This window comes from Chelonoidis abingdonii, chromosome 4, assembly GCF_003597395.2.
Source record: "Chelonoidis abingdonii isolate Lonesome George chromosome 4, CheloAbing_2.0, whole genome shotgun sequence".
NCBI lineage: Eukaryota > Metazoa > Chordata > Testudines > Testudinidae > Chelonoidis > Chelonoidis abingdonii.
Genome location: NC_133772.1, coordinates 89078171 through 89099669, shown reverse-complemented (window position 1 = coordinate 89099669; position 21499 = coordinate 89078171). Strand labels below are relative to the sequence as shown.

Here is a 21499-nt window from a genome sequence, read left to right as displayed (position 1 = left end):
GTTGTGTTTAATAAATACAAGATAAGATGAATTCCTAGATAAATATGTACTTTTTGAACTTTTTCACAGGAAGACCTGGCCTCCCTGTTTTTCAATAGCTGCCACACACAGCTCAGTGGCCTCTTGATTCAAGAGCCCGCTGTGGACCTGATTCTGTTCTCGGAGAAACTAGTATAAATCTGGAGTATGTGTTCTGAAGACCATGAAGTTACAATGGTGTAAAACCTGGGTGACCTCAGGATCAGGCTATAAGTCTGGGTTTTCGTGTCACCAGCCTCTCATCTCTTGAAAATTCCACTGTCCAGTGAACATGGTAAAGAATCGCAGTAAGTGTCACTTCTAACACTATATTGGAATAAAGAAACAATTATGAGCCCCAAAGCTACTTTGTCTGTCCCTCTCCTTCACTTTCAAGCTTCTGTCAAGAACCTTCCCCAGTCCCACCATTATGCCTGACTTCCTGCTTCAGATTTAAAGAAACAACATACATAAAGCTTCAGAAGCCACCATCCCCTGTGCCTGTTGCTCTGATTTCCTTCTGCAGGATCCAAAACAGCTAACTAATGGAATCAGCTGCTCTTAGCACAGTAGGGGAAACTTCTAGAAATAATATACCAGAGTTAAAGCAACTAAGGATTGTTTATTTACTAAAAATTGCAAAAACATGCTTTCACCTTTTGTGATTATTATCTTTTAACATTCACATTTTACACAACTTTTTGTACATCTATTTACATTTATTTCCTCTATTTTACATGTTTTTAAAAAATATTTTCCTTCACATTTCCAAACAAGGGAGGGAGTGTGTGTGACATGAAAGCCTTTGGAGGGGGACTGAAGGGCCTTCTGCTGCAGTTCCTAGAAGACTGAAGCACCTCTTCAAGTTGGGACATCTGAAAGACAGACAGAAGGAAGAAAGACTGTCAAGAGTCAACAACCCATTGGGCCCTCTAGGTCCCCACAACCTCTTTATACACTGACAGTACCTTTTGGTTTGCCAGGATCTGCCACAAGTACTTGTCTGCCCCTTGGTATCAGGGCCTGGGCTACATTAGATCACGAAGAACGGGAATATTGGCCAAGCCAAGCCACCCAGCCAGCCTGGATCCTATCCCCTCAGCCCTTCTCACAGGGTCGCCCCGTTTCTGGGTCCTACCAGTGGAAACATGAAAGAGAAAGGAAACATGAGTATTGATTAAACACAAAGTTTAATACACAACAAAAATCAACACAAAAGGCACAAAACAACCACCTAAATAAAAATAACTTACCTCTTCAGTCATTGCTACCCAGGGGCAAGCAGTTGTCACCCACACACAGGCCTGGGTTTTGGGCCCACAGGCAGTGGGCAATGTGTCTGCCATGGCTTGGCTCAGCTGTTGGTGCAGAGGCAGTCTGCAGGTAAGCGCATGTGTAGCTACTTGGGCTGGTCAGAACCAAAGTATCTGGTTCTTGGACCGTACTATTGATATTGATACTAAGAAGTGGGACTCTCTAGTGACAGGTATACACCTGTCAGACTGCGGATAGTGATGTAAGGAGTGGAGGCAGAAGGCTAAAGAAGGTTTTCATCACAGTCACAGAAACTAAACAACCAAAATATTTTCTTCCCCTTTAAATCAAAGTGAATTGGAATGAATGTATAAAATTAATTTCGTGCTGCCATCTGGTGATGAAATAATACGGAAAATTCAACAAACATTTTTTAGAAGTCAAAAGGCATAACTTTTCCACTGAGGTCACACTGCAGGCCAGAGTCATGAAATCAACAAAGGAAAATATTAAAGGGTCACTGTACTGTGCTGCAACCACCTTTCTGGCCCTGTGATTACACTTTCTAAATAAAATTATTATCTTAAGATCTTGGTAACAAAGTAACAGACTCATACAAATAAGCTTTTCTTAATAACAATCAACAAGACCTTGATTTAAGCTGGGGTAGGGTGACTAGACAGCAAATGTGAAAAACCGGGATGGAGTGGCGTGTAATAGGAGCCAATGTAAGAAAAAGACCCAAAAATCGGGATTGTCCCTGTAAAATCAGGACATCTGGTCACCCTAAGCTGGGGAGATAACAGGCAATAACCACATCAGGCGAAATTTCTTTACATGAATGATGATTAAGGCTACCATTATGTCACGGAATCCATGACTTCTATTGAGTTCCATGACATTTTCTGCCTTGGGGCTGGAGCTCCCAGCCAGCCCTGCCCCCATAGCTCCCAGCCCCCACCCTGGTGGGGGACCCAACAGCTGCCCAGCCAAGGCAGGCAGCAAGGGACCTGCAGACCTTGCAGCTGCCCAGCACCGCAGGGGGGTGGTGACTCCCCACTGCTGTGACAAATGGAGGGGGACTCCCCGCAGCTGCTGAACCACGGCAGCTGGCCAGCAGACCCTGCAAATGTCCAGCAGCAGTAGCTGTGGGGGGCACCCCCTGCAGCTGCCCAGCAGCAGCGAGCCATGGGAGGACCCCCGGCAGCTGCCCAGTCATAACCAGCAGCTGGAGGACCCCGCAGCTACCATAGGGGAGAGGGGGACCCCATAGCAGCCCAGCCCCATGGGCAGGGGGACCCCAGAGCTCCCACGCACCACAGCAGTGAGCACCTGGGAGCCCTAGCAGCAGTGGGTGCTGAACCCCTTTTGTCAGGGATATTTTTAGTAAAAGTCAGGGACAGGTCACGGGCTTCCATTAATTTTTATTTATTGCCTATGACCTGTCCCTGACTTTTACTAAAAATATCCGGGACAAAAACTTAATCTTGACAATGGTTACATTACAAGAGAAGCTACCATATTCAGCTATGGAAATAAGTTGTGTACATCGGTTCACTCAAGAATCCATAAGAATTTGGAAAAAGACAGAATTCTGGTGGGACTGGATATTCCTTAGGAGGCAGCAGGCACATAGAATACATTCCCCATTGCCAATTTATTACTTTCCAAATTGTTTTTCTTCTACCAGTTAGAGAGTCTATAACATTCAAAGTTTCACTCACAGGTTCTGCAGTATGAACTCCACCTCCAGCTCCTCCTGTTCCTGAAAATCAAAAAGAAGTGAATTAAGTCAATAAGAAATAACCCTTCCACATAAAGGTAACTGTTGATTGTTTGAGCCTGGATCCACAGGTGTACAAGGAGACTGTATCAGCAGGAAAAAAATAGCAAAGGTTACTTTGAAAAAGCTCCCTGCACTTCAGTGGAGATGGACATCACTGAATGAGGAAGAGAGATTCTTAACTCTCCTTGCTAACATATCTAGCACCTCACCACAATTGCCATCATTGTTACCTGGACATAAGACATTGGGCAGATCTGTTTTCTGCCAACACCCACCATCCCAGCTATATTCTTCTTCTTCTATGATTCCCATCCATCAGCTAAACAGCAATGATTGGGCCAAATGAAGTCTTTCCACCACTTTCTGTCTTGTACCAGCTTCATGGCTTTCTTCATCTTTAAACCTTATTGTTCAATGTCTATTCAACACATTTTCTTCTAGTCTAGTTCCTTGCACTCTGGTATGTATCACCATGTATGGTATCCTTTCCAAGTCCATTCTTGACATATGTTTAAACCATCACAGTCATCTTTCTTGAATTTTCTGCAATAGCATTATTTTTTGCCCTTGCTGTTTTCTTATCACTCCATTCTTTATCTTCTGTGTTCTTGAAATTCTTGGTATGTCCTTCAGCTTCAGTCAGTTCATATCTGCTGTCAATGTCTTTCCTCATACTCCAGCTTTCTGACCCAAGCAACAGTAATGGCACAATTGTCTCATATATGCTGATTTTCATTTTTATGCAAATGTGTTTGGCTTTCCAGATCTTAGAGTTTTCCAAATGCAGTAGCAATCAGTCTCATGCTGCTACTTATGTCATCTTTACAATTCCCATTCTTTGATATCAGTCTTCCAGTGTACGTTTTTTCAATTGTTCTAGTTCTTTGTTTCTGACTTTTAGCTTTTCCTCTTGTCTCCCAGTTGCCATAACATTTCTCTTCTCTGGTGCTGCTCTTCAGTCCAAATTTTCTGCTTTCTTGATGTACCTTGTCAGTTAGTCCGTGTAAATCCTCCTTGATCCATGCTTTGAGGTCAAAATTATCTGAGATTCTAAGATTATTCACTGTCCTCCAATATAATATGACTTCTCCCATTTCATCTCTCAGCCCTACAACCATTGTTGCTTCCACTATCAAGTTGAACAAATCTGGTGATAGCAGGAATCATTGTCTTACTCTTATAGCCATCTTAAATAATTCTATCAGCTTCTTGCCTACTCTCACTCCACTCATCTACATGCTGTAATCAATAGGAGGAACACGAGCCAAATCTGGACTGCTAGACACTTTTGAATGGGCCCCAAAATCTTTTTATTTACTTATTATCTTTTTTAATTATTATTTTCTCTGGAGTCTGGACCTTGACTATACCTTGACCAAGAAATTTGGACCTTGCAAAAAAATAAATTGACTACCCCCACTACAGACATTTTCTATCACCTTGATCAATTTTTCAGGGATGCCAGACATTCCCAAGACTTGCCATAGCCCTTTCTGACAAATGTAAGTTTGAAATTTATAAAGTTGCTGTAATAGGTTTGGTTCCCAGAGAATGTTCTATTTCTCCAATATCTGTCTTATTACAAAGAGCTGATTTATTGTACTTTGTCCCAGTCTAAATCCGGCCTGTTCACCTGCAAGCATCAGTTCCACATAGCTCTTCATTCTTTTCTGCAAATCTTGGTGAATGCTTTTCCCAGCACAGTCTTGTCTGTGAATCTTGTTAAATAGCTGGTGCATCATCTTTACTGTGTGTTCCTCACCTACTTGAAGCAGCTCTGCAATGATATTGTCACTTTCTTGCACCTTTTTGTTTTCAGCTTTCTATCAAAATCTTTTCTACTTCTTCTAAGAATTCTGGTATCTGCTCTCCCTCATTAGTGCCAGGAAGCTTCCCCAGCACCATTTCATCACTTGTGTTCGGCACATTGTACAGCTCTTCAACATAGTCTTTTCCCAGCTATATATACTTTGCAAATTATCAGTTAGGAAAATTCTTTGAAATAGTGGGCCCAATTTCCAAAACAGAGCACCTAAACTGTATGCTGAAATCATGCCATGGATTGCTTGCATCAACATTTAGGTGCCGCGGTGCCAATGTGAATATCCAGAGGTGGGATTTGGCTATTCTACTTAGGCTGCTCATGTTTGAACATTGAACTACCTAGGTAAAAATTATCAGCTGTTTTATACCAAACTGATTGGAAAGTCAGAGCTACTAACTCATAGGAAACAAGTTATGACAGAGTAATTATGAATAGTGCTATCAGGTGCTCATAATCTCAGGAAAGTACAACCTTTGAAAGTCAGTGGAGAGATTTGTTCCCAAAAAAAAACAAACCTGACCAACCGTATCAAACCACAGTCAACTTCCACTGATCAAGAATGTTGAAATTCTGGCCAAACTCTTCATTATAATAATGGCAGAATAAATTTTCAAGCAGATTTTTCCTGTAACAATGTAAGAAAGATTGATAGACAGATGGGGGCAATCCAATCCACAGCAAGGACCAATAAAATACAATACAAGAAAATATTTAGAAGGAAAACCCACACAAATGTCTTTTCCTTCAGTTCTCACTATGATTTCATTGCTCACCTGGGGATTCAACACAAACTTCACACGACCTTTATACCCAACTTGAAGTTTAGCTACGTCAAAAAGAACTGTGCAGAGTTCATCATCTTTGCTGAATCTATCTTCATCACAGACTTTCAGCTCCAGCATGTTCTGGGAACAGAAGTAAAGGTTTTTACAAATTATATAATTTCAAAGAACCCTGTTAGTAGGAAATCCTTGAGGCTATGCATGTTTAGTCTATGCACATAGGACAAGTAGTAAAAGAAGGAATGGGAGAAGTGAGAGAGTAAGACAGAATGGGTGAGGCCATATTACACTTATTCTACTTTAAAGAAATAAACTGAGTAATAGGGGTGCGGGTTCCACTCAGGCCATATGTATATGCATATGTATATCTCTCTAGAGTCTGATTCTGGGCCTATGTAACTATAGGGTTCTGAGTGAGAATAAAACATCAAAAAATGACCTAAAATAGTATTTCCATGCTTTAAAATGTCTCCATTTTTAAGTCTATTATCTTGGTACCTTGTAGGACTAGACGTAATTATGGTCCCTAGTAAGAAACTTTCCCTTCCAATGGTGTAGGATGTTCATATTTAATCCTGCAGAATTCCAAGATATAGGACTTTACATATTCATAACAATGTCATGGCTAGAAAAACAGTCACTGGCCCAGGATTGAATTTTGCCTGTCCTAGACCTCAGATGGGGGTAATTTTCTGGGGAAGAAGGAGGAAGCATTTTTCAGATAGGTTGATTGGAAAATAAACTGGCTGCCCCTTGAAGCTGTCCAGGACTTGGGAATGTTAGAATAAGTTCTTGGGGAGACGAATTAATGGGCAGAGGACAGGTGAGATATGCACCCTGTTAAGGGTCCTTCAAAGAGTTCCAGTAAATGAGTGGGTAATTAATTTCAGGGTGAAGTCTAAAGAAATTCTGGCTCAGTTTAGATCTGCAGGAAAGCTTCAGATCCCTGACAGGAATGGAGCGCTCTCGTGTATCATACCTTAAGACGACTGTCAATCCTGTAACAGAAGGTTTCATTCCAGACTGGATTTTTACAGTTTTTGATTGTTTTGGTCCGAACCCTTTGAGTTGAGGCAGTTGGCAGCCACAGTTCCACATAGCAATCGGACTGGCTTACTGTATAAAAGAAGGTAAATTATAAGTAACAGTCTACCCGATGTGCAGTATCACTGAAGGAATTAGTGCATCAGACTCATTTAAAACTTAAAAATCAAACGGACAGAAGGGAGTGTGTGGAGTCCTTCATTGCTGAGGGTCTGAGGTAATAGCCAGGAAATATTGATTACTGAAGTTGCTGGCATGGGGGGGAGAATTGAGAGAGGGACTACTCGGCCTCCACAGACATTTGAGGGGAGAGTCTACGAGGTTTTGATTTGTTTGCTAAGAAGGCTTAAATAAGGCTTAAATAAAACAGCTAACCCTGCTGGAAACTACTTCTCTAGATTCCTTCAGAGAGTTCAGACAGAATTAACCCAAGGAGTGAGCTGACTCAACAAGAGCAAAGCCTGGTCTGGTAGGAGACAGGTGCTGTTAAGATAGGTCCCCCAACCATTTTACAATCCACAAAACACATCTCTGAGCCCTTTTCCTGCTTCTATACATCTACCCAGCTTTTTTCTTAAAACTTTTTTATCAGAAAAATAATAATGTGCAAACACATCTCTACATACACATGCATTCATATTTACACAAACCACTAAGATGTGTGTGTAGTAAAGTTGCTTTGTACATAAAACATACCCTTCTTTGTCCTTTACAAGATGCTAAGACTTTAGATTATTCCACCCATATGATATGCCTTTAAAACCTGAGAATAAGAGGTGCCTGACAGTAACGTTTGAGAGTTACATTACTAACGAGGCAAGGAGGATAAGGTGATATCTTTTATTGAACCAGCTGTGGGCGAAAGAGACAAGCTTTTGAGCTTACACTGAGCTCTTCTTTCAGGTCTGGGAAATGTACACAGCTAAATACAAAATGAAACAGATTATTTAGCATAAGTAGTTAACACATATTTCAAGGGACCATTCAAGGTGAAGTGGCTAATTAACACCTCTGCAGTCATAGTGGGTTATAGATCTTTGCAACAGAGATACTGGATTTATGGCTTACTAAGTCCATGGCTTTAGTGCCTTGTGGTTGTTTTAATTATTTATACTAAACAATCTGTTCCATCTTGTATTTAGCTGCGACGTTCTCAGTACATTTTCCAGACCTGAAAAAGAGCTCTGTGTAATTTTGAAAACTTGTCTCTCTTACCAACAGAAGTGGGTCCAATAAAACAGTGGTTCTCAACCAAGGGTCCAGGACCGCCTGGGGGTCACAAACAGGCTTCAGGGGAGCTGCCAAGCAGGTCCAGCATTAGACTCACTGGGGCCCAGGGCAGAAAGCTGAAGCCTTGCCACATGAGGCTGAAGCCCAGGTCTCTGATCCCTGCCACTTGGGGCTGAAACCAAAGCCTGAGCAACTTAGCTTCACCAGGGCCCCAGGCAATTGTCCTCCTTGCTACCCCCTAATGCTGGTCCTGGCTTTTATATGCAGAAAATCAATTGTGGCACAGCTAGGCCGTGGAATTTTTATGGCATGTTGGGGGGGGGCTCAGAAAGAAAAAGGTTCAGAACCCCTGCAATAAACAATATGACCTCACCCACCTTGTCTCTCTAACACGCTGGGCCCAACACAGCTACAACAACCCTGCATACTACTTTACCAGTGTCATACTGTGGGTCAGGTAGGAGCAGAAAGCACAGTCACATGTGATTGCAGCAGAGGTTAGCAATAATCAGGAAGTGACCCAACTAGTCAGCCCTACATCTGGGCATATTAATTACCCACAGAATTAACTCAGAGTGCCTTCCAGCACATGCCAAATCCAAAAACATTCTTCCCAAACCATGGTTATTTATACTTGTTTACAGTCTTATTTTATAACACATATTAATACCAACAAGGCTGAATATAAGTTTTAATGGGAGAACATGGTAAACTACCTGAACCTCCTAGCCTACCAACAAGATTATTCAGAGTCCTATTCAGCAGGCTCTCTAACAACGTATTACTTTTTTTCCTTCTCTTTGATTTTGCGCTCTGTCCTTTTCTTCCCTTAGTCTTTATATCTGGCATTTTTCTTTTTTTTTTTTTCTTTATTTTACCTCTTTCTTTCTCTACCTTTCCACATTCTGTAGCTCAGGATTCTCTGAAGAACCTGATGGACCACTCAGAAGTTCAGGAACAAAGTGAGCACACAGATCATTCTCTTTTCCATCATCACATTTACCAATGACATTTCAATAGGTCTCATTGCAGCCTGGGACTTGGGCCATGCAAGACCTTGTCTGGTGGAAAAGAAGCTCACTCCTCCTGACTTGATCATCAGCCATCTGCAAGCTCTTCCAGGAGCTGGCCCTTTTTAAACCCAGAGGGGGACCCAAATTCTTTGCTGGGAGAGTCAAATTAGTATCCACTCAGTGAGCTAACTTTACTTTCCACTTACTACAAGTTCCCTGCTTTCTAAGGCTATCAGTCTTAAATTTGCATCTAAATACATCACTGATCTGTGATCACAATCTTCAGTAAGCGACTTCTCATTAAGATGTACTGGTGGGGAAGATGGAACTTCATTCCCGATCCCAGCACTGCCATGACCAGACATCAGTAGAGTTCTGTTACCACTTCTATTGTAAAGGTCTCCACCATCTTGGGCTCTTTTTTGCTATTATCTCTAGTGCTGTGATCAGATAGTGACAGTTCTTTAACTACCTCTGCTGTGGACATCTCCTCTTCCCTGATTCTTCTTCACTATGCATCATTTCCACCTATTTTAAGGTCCACACAGTGGCATACAGTGGTCTTTTTCCTAACTCTTATATTCTTCGGCTTTGTGGGTGGTGAACATTTTCCATGCATGTTGAGTTTTACCACGTCTTCGGCACATAACTTTCTCTTTTTTGTTACTTGTCGCCAAAATGTTCTATATGAAAAACTCAGGTGTGGTTTTCTTTGTGTTTATTTTTGAGCTTTGATGTTAAAGGAAATTGCACTAAAATTTGAATTATAAGGTTTCCCCCTTTGGGATTGTTTAAAGTTTACTCAGGTTTCTAAATGAAAAGTATGTCAATCAATTCTTCACTCTTTCATACACGTCTTTTTAATTGGAATTAAGTCCTGATATCATTATTTGAAAGAAAATCTGGCATAGTAAGATTTTTTTAATCCTAAAAATCACTGGATCATTTCACTCTTTTAACCTGTAACCTATTGTCCTCCTTGTTACAAATATCAATCCATAAGACTAACAAGAATAAAATATATTATTTTAATACCACAAAAAAATAATTCTTGCAAGTTTTCAGCAACAAAAATACAATGCTAGCACAGATATACAATAAAGATTATTCCTTTTCCTTTCACCCTAGAAAATTGCTATATGTTAGAATTATTTACCCTAAGATTATCTCTTTTTTTCCTCCAGTTAGCTCCAAGATGCTGGAGTCTGACATTTCTGTGGGTATCCTGTAGTACAAGGTACAGACTATAGTAACTCCATTTAGGATTGAAATCTGACATTACAGGTAATAAGTATGGTAGTCCATGTAGACTTAGTGTGTCAGGTACCGTATGCTTTTTCAAATCCTAGTTATACTTGGACACCCTTATGGGTACTTGTACTCTGATAATAAACAGGGTGCTATGGGAGCTCTTAGTGCTTGAGTGCATCCCAATGACAATAATACTTTTATTAAATTCTCTCATTGCTTTCAAGAACTATAAGAAACAGCTAAGAACAGAAGAAATACTCACACAAGTCAGCCTTCCGGAGATTTCTCATTCCTATAATTTTTACATGGAGCAAGTTGATAGAAATTACTTCTCCCTGCAGAAGAATGATTAACAAGATACACAGATGTATATTAAGGTGTGTATTCATCAATAGACACGCATCTAATATAGAGAAATGAGACACATGATGGCATGGCATGGTACAAAGGCTTTATTGGCCTGAGTCTGCAATAACCATATTACTCAAGAGAGGAAAAGGCATAAGCAAGTTACTGATACATAGGTCATTCGAAATAAGTGCTAATAAAATCTGTGTATTTTACCATCATTATCTCAGTACATTTAACTGTTTTTTTATAAATCTACTAGAGAGCTAAAAATGTTCAGTTGTATACCATCTCCACATCTGTGAAACAAATCTTACCTATTTGTACAGGGCCTAGCACAATGGGGACCCAACCTCATTAGCTTTGGACATTAATACAATATAAGTAATGGAACAGACCCTAGCCCCAGTTTCTCCTCTTTGAGGCACTCTGATGTTTCAAAGAACCAGCACAGTTGTCATATGAACACAGCTTGGGATACCAATAGCATAGGTATGTAAAGCCAGCATAGTCCACCCACCCCACTCCTGCGCACAGAATGCAGAAGAAGGCACAAAGAGGCAGAGCTGAAGCACAATCCATCCTAGCAATTCTATGGCAGCAGAGCAGTTGCCAGGAAACTTATATCATTTAGAGCAATCTCTTTGCCCAAGCAGGTGAATTAGCTCTATATTTCCTCAGCCTGCCCGAACTCCACTCCACTGCACACTCATCCATAGAGAGTAAGATTTTTTGGCACCATGGAGACACAGACACCCTACATGGGCTCCAGAAATCCTACCATCCATACCCCAGTGCAGCAAAACTGCACCTGTTTTGCTGTATCCAAGGTCCTTCATGGCCACAGAAGGAACACTTTCAATCTTTTTGTAGCAACATTACAAACTCAAATTAAAATGGTTCAAATGACATAGTGGTCTATGCAATGCAGGGTTCAAACTGCCAAATTTAAAAGTACATCAAATAGCTTATTATATATGCCAAAAGTTAAAGTATTTGCAAGTATATCAACAAACATGAACACCCTAGGGAAACACTGAACAAGGTATTACTAATACCAAACATTCAGGACACTATTTATTTATTCATGTTCTGATTTACATGATACTGATTCTAGTCCAATGCACATGTGGAAAACATGAAGAAAATACTCTGAAAACAATGCATACAAGGAAATACTCACATAAGCATATACATCTGTGAGATAGTAAAGGGAAACAGGCTACTCATAGTTAGGGATAAGCAGAGCCAGAAAACAATTTAAAAAGTCAGATTTGTTTGACAAAATACCACATTTTTCACAACTGCAAATGAAAAGGGGCATGGCAAGATCACTTTCTGCTAGCAGAGCTGGTCAAATATCTAAGGGACTGGCCTCTGTGCAAGTTGAGCTCCTCCCAGATCCATCTCTGGCAAGGTGCTGCAGGTGGTGTCTAGCTGTATATTCTATTTATGTCCTTCACTGGCAATCTTGTGGTACCATCGGAGTTTTGACATCCATGTGATCATTTGCCATGTAGCCACATTCCTTGGTACATAGGCTTCTGTATTTGTTGGTCTTCCATTCAAATAATATATCTATACAAAGAAAGCCAGCAAAACTGATTCATTGCTGTTGGAGGCAATTGCTGGGTTAGGCTTCAAATATCCTCATTTCCGATCTTGTCCTGCCACTTGATATGGAGCACTTGAAGAAGACAACAAGAATTGAAAACATGAATCCATTGTTCTCCGACCTTCCTCAGTGCCCACGTTTCACTGCCATACACTGAAGTTGGCATAGCTGTGGTTCTATAAATCCACAGCTCATTAGCAAGTTTAATGACATGACATCCCCCCAGAGACCTCTAAAGGGGCTGAAACATGGCAGCAGCTGTTGCTATTCAAGTGGCCACATTTTCAAGCATCCTCCAAGCACTGATTGTGACATTGCTCAAATATTTGACAGTTGCCACCTGCTCAGTGTCATGCCTGGACAAGTTAATACTGACCTGGTTGTAATCTGGAACTGGAGGCTGCTTAATGGTAATGACCAGTGATTTCTTTTTATTCAGCTTAATAACCAGACCAATTCGCACTGTTGTTTGCCTAACTAGTTCAGCCATCATCTGCAGCGATACATCAAACTGAGCCAACCTATGGCATATTTGAGATCTCAAAGCAGAATAACATTCAGCCCACAATGCCACTGTTAGTTCCTTCCTCAAGCTTATCCATCAGCCATTCAATGCCAATATTGCACTGGGTAGCAAAGGCTGGGATACTCAGTGCGGCTTTAGGCCAGGTTGTTCCACTGTCAACCAGATCTGTACCTTGACGCAGCTTCTGAGAAGATGGATGAGTTTAATAAACCCCATGCAGCACTTTTTAGATTTCCATCAGGCCTTTGATTCGGAGCATCAAGCAAGTTTGTGGGATATGATGAGGTGACAGCATCCCTGGGAAGGTAGCATCGTTGATAGAACGGAAAGCTGCGTTAGAGTCAATGGCAGACACACGACATGGTTTTCTATCTCCACAGGAGTTTGGCAAGGCTGTGTTCTGTTGTCATCAGCATTCTTCAGTATTGGCACTGATTGGTTGATGGATAAGAAAGTTGAGGTGAGCTGGTCAAATAATATTGGGCAAAAAATGTACAGGATTAATAATTTTGCCACATTTTTCAATTAAATTACTTGAGGTAAGGAAGTACTAGTTACTAAGGAAGTATTTACTGACTAGCACATTTTACAGATGGGGGACTGAGGCACAGAGTTGCTAAGTGACTTGCCCATGGACACATAGGAAGTCTGTGGAGGTGCAGTTAATTGAATGGAGGTCTCCAAAGTCAAAGGCTAATTCTCTAACCATAGACAATCCTTCTTCTCTTTATCAATAACCAACAACTTTTCGGTCTTCCCTGTTAAACTCAACAATAACCCTCTCATAGGCTAATAAGTTTGGAGGCCAAAGGCCTCTGAGTTCATTGGTTACAAAAACCTCAGCTTTCAGTCTCTATATCTATTTTGGACATTACTTATTACCTCATAAACAGGAAGCATGGTGTAATCACTATAATTACTACTGCCAGAACTGCTAAAAAAAATGAGGTTACAAATACAGGGCCTGATCATACAGTCATCCTTCATGCAGTCATACCTCAAGCAAAAGTCTCATTAATGTCTATGAACCTAATTGTGCAATGCTTACTTACACATTTATTCTCACTGAAGTCAATGGAACTACCCACATGCATAAGTGCTCATGTAAGAGTTGTACAAGTAGGTCCGAGGAGTGTTTTGCTAACTGATGCCTCCAGGCTCAGGCCCACGTATTTTGGGGTCCCCCATGAACCCAGAAATTCTGGAATATCCTACTGACAACTATGATTATGATTGTCTTTATCCTAATGATATTTAGTCAACGTATCCTGCCTGCTCAGTACTGTCTGATATTTCCTACACAATGGCCAAATAGGTTTCTTACACTCAGTTTAACAGTGGCAAAAGAATCCTTAGACAATAGATTGATATAACATGCAAAAAAAGAGGAGAAATCTATCTCAGATCCCAATAAGTCACGACTTATGAAAATATGGATAGTCTTATGTGAAAAATAAAATGAAACATGGGAAACATTTCTGTTATATCAAGAGAAAAGGGTAAATACCGAAGTAAAATAGTCTGCCAAATACAATACTTATGACAAAAAAAATTTCCTCTCTTCTATATTTCAAGTTCTTTAAAAAGAGAAAGAGAAAGAGAGAGAGAGAGAACTAGGATATGCTCTTCTTATTTAAAATGTTATTAAAATAGAAGAGTAAAATACATAAAATGCTGATTCTGTGAAATCTGGAGCCCTTCAAGTGCAGACCACAGGCTCAGTTCTCAGCTCTGTCTGTCAGGTAGGAAGCAGCTAATAACCATTAGAGTGCACTAGAGGTTCCTGGGAGGCAGGATTTCATTTTCTCCCTTTATATGCCCCCTAACTCAAGCAAAGTCAACTGCACTTAAAGCACTTCCACTTGTATTTGCTGCTGTAACTTTCTCATTTCTCTCCCTTTGAAATGTCCCCTAAGGGGTTTGATTTGCGGGGGGCAGCTCTAGGCATTCTGCCGCCCCAAGCACGGCAGGCAGGCTGCCTTCAGCCGCTTGCCTGCGGAGGGTCCGCTGGTCCTGCGGCTTCGGCAGACCTCCCGCAGGCGTGCCACCAAAGGCAGCCTGCCTGCTGCCCTCACGGCGACCAGCAGAGTACTCCCAGTGGCTTACCGCCCCAAGCACGCACTTGGCGTGCTGGGGCCTGGAGCCGCCCCTGTTGATTTGCTACTGTATTCAACAGAATTCAGTGGAGTTACCCAGCATGAAATTGGAGTAACACAGTGATGAATCAGGACCCACCTCTTTTTCAGGGTTATGCAAACTACACTGGTTTCAGATTGCAAGAGTTCTTGTGAAACTTTTCTTCACCTCTGATCTGCATAGGCCCATGCTCCGAGTTTCTCATTCTGATGGGTTCAAAAACGCAAAGAGAAACTGACCTAATCTTTGCCATGATTCAGATGACTGTGCATCAATACAGTGCTCATCTGCATGCTTCACATTCTTTTGACAGGGTGCAGTGCCTTAAGTAGCTGAATAATTATTAATTATATTGAGTTTTGGCATGAGTGCCATATTCCTTTGGGTCACAACCAACAACTTTCCACCAAATAAATGTTTTATGTCGGCCAACTGATCCGATTTAAGTATCATCTGTACTAAAGCAAAACTGCATGTTTCCCTCAGAGTCAAGTTTTAAAGTATGGCACTTCTCTGAAAAGGTAACTGTGCAAAAATGGCATCTTCTTATGTACAGATCTACCCTGTGTATCCACAGTGACATCTGCCAACTTCAGTGACAAAAATAAGGTTTTAACTGCTTTTTATTCCTATCAGCACTGAACAGCCAACCCACCTGAGAGAAAAGGAGTTGGATCCTAGTCCATCTTGTGCATCATCAACACAAATGTTTACTAAGTTCAAATTAGTTACATCTGTGCAAGTTTCTTGAAGACAGAAGTCATAATTTAAAGACAATGGGATTGTAGGGGTGTCATGAAAGGAAATATTTGGATTACAGATCCATTAACAAGGTGATGAAGTGTATGGAGGATTGAACCCTGCTTGACACTGAGAGCCCAGGCTGGTAGTCAAAATAAACATGGTTTTTTACTTGTACACTGAGCACTCCTGATTGGGATCATTTGATAGATAATAAACAAGGAACCCCACTGTACCATTTTTATAGAGTCACTTTCGAGAGAACTCTGCAGTTTAAATCCTCACTGCACTCTTGTACATATACTTCAAACCCAAGAAGTAAAGCACAAAATGATTCCAGGATACAATTACTGTATTGTCAGCAGATTTTGCCACTAGCAATGAGAGTTACTTCTCCATGAGGCACGGACCAAATCTCCACTTACTGAGGTGAGCTATAAATAGTCTTCTGGGATTCTGACACTGCAACCTCACAGAAACGAGCTCTAGAAGACCAGGCTGAGTCTGCCATCACTGATGACCAGAGTGACCACTCCATGCAGTAAGGAACAGAACTCTTCTTCTAAAGACATCTAACACGTAGTCCCCACAGAGCTAACACAGCTGCTAGAAGCAGTGCATCCAGAGGGAATGCCCTCACATATTCCCTCACCATTATCACATCCTCAGTTCCTTGTAACTTGCTCCACAACTTTACTCATCTGCATAGTTTCCACTACAACAGTGTCTCACTGAGACTACTTGGAAGCCTTTTTGTTTGTTCACTTCTTTAATTATCTTCTCATTGTTAACAGATATATTGCCTGCCTGGTCTTTTGGATCATTTACCGTCCTCAGTAATTGTCTAACTTCTTTCTAATCCCATTCTCCTCACTACCATGCTTCTCTCACTCACCTCCTGGCTCCTGATCCCTGATCTCCTGCCTTGTCTTGCCTTCTGCTTCTCCCATTCAGTTTTCAAATTTCACCATCCCACCCTATTTGGCATCCATATTCTTAAACTTTCCCCCTTGCTGCCACTCCTGCTTCTCTCCCACCTGCCCAGCATCCTCCTCAGACTTCCTCCGTTTCTCACCACTACTGATCACATCTGCCCTAAAGCTGCCCCTTCTGTCATCTGCTCTACTTCTCCTTCCCTCATATGCACTTCTCCATCCTCCTCACCCCATTCACTCCAGTCCTTCAACCTCTTTCCAAGAAGATCAGTGAAACATTAATTTGTGAGAATTTTCTTCCACATATATGCTATGAGCCAAAAAACTTCCTCCACTCTCTATTACCAAATGAATGGCTGTGCAGAGTTAAACGCTTATGGCAGACACCAATTCCAAATTCCAACCCCAATTTCATGGTAAACTGTCAGGTCAAATTGAGCTCCGAGGTTAGATTTTGTGAAAAATAAGTTTTACTAAAGTTTAAACCAATATAAATGCTTCTATGATTTTTTTTTAAAACACTGCCAGTGGTAATTAATGTAAATGTTTTTTAAATAAAAATATTTTCTTTAGTATTTGTAACCCAATTGTTATAGCATGTGGCAAATGCATCAGAGGGAGACTGAGTAGAAGCTAAAGAGTAACTGACTGATCTATTTTTGTTATTCACAATGAGGAAAAAACATCAAAAGTACAGACAACAAATATAAACAACAAACTAAATCTGACTTCAAAATTCTTTCCATTTTAAAAAACTGAGGACCTATTTATAACACAGGAAAGAAAATGTATATGTTCAAAAACCATTATTTTTAACCTCAGTGTGAACATTTCAACAGTCATGTGTAATATACTGAAATGACTCAGAAAATGCTTTGTATATTTTTCTTCCCTCTATCAGAATAACCTTGCTCATGCAAAAAATGATCTCTCACATTCTGACAAAGACAGAAAACAAAATTTACAGTCAGTGTTCTTTCAGTGCCCATTGCAGGCTTTTCTATTATTGGCTGCAAACAGTACCAAGTACATTCATGGCACTTAAAATAACTAATAATAAATAAGTAGTAACAATAATAATTAATAAAAATCTGGCACTGCATCCCTGATTTGAGCTAGATGGTCACCATTTCTCTCAGTAGGCAGACAGCGTCTGCCCTGGTATATGACACTTTTGGTACATGCTACTGATTCATGCTATAGCTCCTTTATAGTTGCTGGATAAGTTCCTGCTGTTCTCCACTTTGACGTGGAATTGCCTCCTGAAAATGTCTGCATTAACAATGGCTCCATCTTTTTCAAATTAAGTCTCTTATATATAACGCTTTAGGCCCCGAGTCTTCACTGAGAACTGCACAGGCAGACCCTGGTACCCATGCAGAACCTCACTGACATCAACAAGGCTTTGCATGAGCACAGGAATAGTTTCATAGAGTTTAAGGCTAGAAGGTACCATAGATACCCAAATATTAAGCACAAAGACTTTAGTTAGACCAGAACATTTCAGTTCTCAGGAGACTAAATTGTGTGCCACAGGCAGAGAACAGAAAAGACCAAGGTGGCAGAGGTCCTGTCAATGGCAGAGAATTGATTAGGTGAGAGATGCCCAAAAGATCCCAGCAGGTGAACCATGCTGCCCCATGCTGTAGAGGAAGGCAAACAACCTCCAAAGTCCCAGCCAATCTGACCTGGGGAGAAATTCCTTCCTGACCCCAGAAAGGGTGACTGATGTGACCATGAACACACGAGCAAGACCCACCAGCCAGGCATCTAGAAAGAAGATTCTCTGTATCACCACAGAGCACTTGGCCTCCCATACCGTGTCCCATCTCAAACAGTGACCCATCTCTGAAGATATGAAAAAACCTCAGAACCTGCCCATATGGTTCTTAACACAAGCTTCTATCTCTACTCTCTAGTTGTGGACATGTTGCCATAAACCTGGGGAAAATCCTTTCCCTCCATCCCCCCAACTTTTTTTCCTACTGTAACTGTAGGATGCAGCTTCATGCTAATTACTTCTCCAGTCTGCTCAGTGAAAATTTGAACTACTTCTTAATAATAATCTTCAACGATGACTTTTAAATGTATTTCTAAAACATTACGGAAGACCTTACAACAAAACTATTCCATACTCCAGGCTCCCTGGAAACCTCTGAAGACTGAGATGAAATCCCCAAATATATATCTTTTACCTTCAAATTTACAATTCATACCTGAAGAAACCTTCTCTAGAAATAATACCCCAAATACCTATATAAGAAATCCACATACAGGTGGAGCAGGAAGTGATTGTTTTTACTGAGGGCCAGATTTTGCTGATTAGTACCTTACTTCCTGAGTTGTCCCACTGAAATCAATGCAACTGTTCTGGAGCAAGGTGCTATTCAGCATGACTAAGAGCACCAGAATCTAGCCCTCAGGCACTTCTATGAGTAGAAGCACGCTCTAGGACTGAATTGTGGAGCCCTTAGTTTCAAAGGAATTACTTGCATGAGTAAGGGTTTATCAGTGTGAGTAAGGGGTCCACAATCTGGCCCTAAAGAACTTCAGGAAAGCCCATTTATTTAGAGGAATATTCCAGCTACAATCACTACACCCACATCCCTCTGGGAGCCTGTTTTCATTTGAAGCATTTCTTCTCTCTCTTTTACCTGCACATCTACCAATGTGATATATGTCATCATGTGCCAGCAATGCCCCTCTGCCATGTACATGGGCCAAACCGGACAGTCTCTACACAAAAGAATAAATGGACAAAAGTCTGACATCAGGAATCATAACTTTCAAAAATCAATAGGAGAACACTTCAATCTCTCTGGTCACTCAATAACAGACCTCTAAGTGGCAATTCTTCAACAAAAAAACCCTCACAAACAGACTCCAACATGAAGTTGCAGAACTGGAATTAATTTGCAAACTGGATACCACCACATTAGGCCTGAATAAAGACGGGGAGTGGTTGGGTCATTACAAAACCTAAACTTAATTTCCCCAATACTAATTTCTCCCTACTGTTACTCACAGCTTCTTGTCAACTGTCTGTAATGGGCCACTGTCTTACCTTTTCAAAAGTTATTTTTCCTCCCTTGGTATCCTGCTGTTACTTGACTTATCTCGTTAGACTGATCTCACATTTGGTAAAGCAACCCCCATCCTTTCATGTATTTATATCTGCTCCTGTATTTTTCACTTAATGGATCTGATGAAGTGGGTTCTAGCCGATGAAAGCTTATGCCCAAATAAATTTGTTAGTCTCTAAGATGCCACAAGGTCTCCTCGTTGTTTTTTCTCCCATAGTGTTCCCCATCCTATCATTAGCCTCTAAATTCTCCAAGGGGGGAACAAATGTGTACACCTTACACCAATAAACACATTTCTGACACATTCCTTGCAGAGTATGCTTTAAAATGTTGCACTGCATACAGCACTTAAACTGCTATGGCAAAGCACTACAACTACAAAAAGTAAATCAAGTAAATTGAAATTAATAAATGACAGAGGCTCCGCTTAAATAAATCCTGTCTCTGAAGGGTTGGAGACACTGAAAGAATGCATGTTCCTGCACCGAGAAACACAGAGGGGAGCAAGACATTTTAAAATGAACACAGAATAGATGAACTACTGCCTAGATGCAGTATGACAATGCTAGGCACACATTAGAAATATCATAGATAGATAGATTAGACTGGATAGATCCAACTGTTATACATACAGGTATTTCACACCTAAAGTTAAATTGAATGGTGATTAGCAAATATCTCACTACTCTTCCCCCAACCCCAAACCTCCAGATTTTGTTCCTAACATTTTCTGTACTGAATCTTATAATCAGCACTGGACAGCATTTAGTGATATTCCATTTGTTTAGTACCCACCTGTCTTGTTTTTTGTCCTGAGATGCTGCTTAGGCCCTGAAAAATCAGGAGAGCAGAAATGGTTACATTTAAAAAAATCTTCCATTTCTGCTTTTATTATAATTTCACATTTACAATCCCACATTAAAACCAAATTTAAAGATACACAATAAGCTCTCGGAGACCATGATAGTTCCCCACTGCCCAAACAACAGGTTATTCCACATACACTTGTTTTATTAATGTTGCTGGGCATACAGTTTAGTTACAACAACTACATGCAGTAGGAAGACAGCCCTTGCAACAGCAGATACCTGAGGAACATCAGACTTGCTCTTCCCAGATCCTCCTCACAGTTCAAGCAGAACTCTCGCCACTTCTTCTCATGTGAAATATCTGATTTGGAACCTCACACAATTTTGTTGAGCTTTGGTTAGGTTTTCCTTACCTGACTGGAACTTGAATTTGATCCCATTGCGCTCCCCCTTGCATACAAGTCAGCTGTTAAAAAGGCACTTGAGTACTATGTCCCGCACAGCTGGCAGTGATTCCTGATGGAGATTTACAGTCTTTACACTGGCAGAAGTGGAGAAGCAGGTGTTTTATTAACTGACTCGGAGCCCCACCCCTCTGTCATTTCCAAAAATTAAGCAATCTCTTCCTCCTTTCCTCAGCCTATTAAGGAAAGTCTACTGAGTTAATGGAAGATGGGATTATTTATTTTGCAGCCACCTTGATTTACCTTACTGAGGACACTGAGAGCAGTGGGGCCCCATCCTCCCAAGTACAGCCTTCTAGCAAAAAACAATAATAATTAACAATAATAAATAATGTAGTACAGTTATACAGCGCCTGTGGTCCCCAAAGGTATCAACACACATATGGCCAATTAATCTGACAGCACTGAAAAGCATACTGGACACTTTACAGTACAACTATAAAGTCCCTGCCCTGAAACTTACAATCTAATTTTAGATGTGACTAGTGGAGACGATGAACAGTAGGGGGGGGGCAGGATGAGGAAGGAAAAGGGTTACAGCAATAAGAACCTGCAGCTTCACAGTAAGAATTTGCTCATTTTAGTGGTTCAGTTAAAAGGAATTAATATATATATATAAATATAATCCATCCCAGAAGT

General features: G+C 40.8%; 1 protein-coding gene across 1 annotated transcript in view; it reads right to left on the bottom strand.

The window, feature by feature from the left end:
• The window catches only part of LOC116832825 (cytosolic phospholipase A2 epsilon-like), a 57387-nt gene that overhangs the window by 24806 nt on the left and 11082 nt on the right, over nt 1-21499 (bottom strand). The window contains 5 exon segments of the mRNA XM_075065851.1: nt 2997-3037; nt 5657-5788; nt 6645-6781; nt 10466-10538; nt 12543-12687. Of these exon segments, the coding sequence (XP_074921952.1) occupies nt 2997-3037; nt 5657-5788; nt 6645-6781; nt 10466-10538; nt 12543-12687 (528 nt within the window).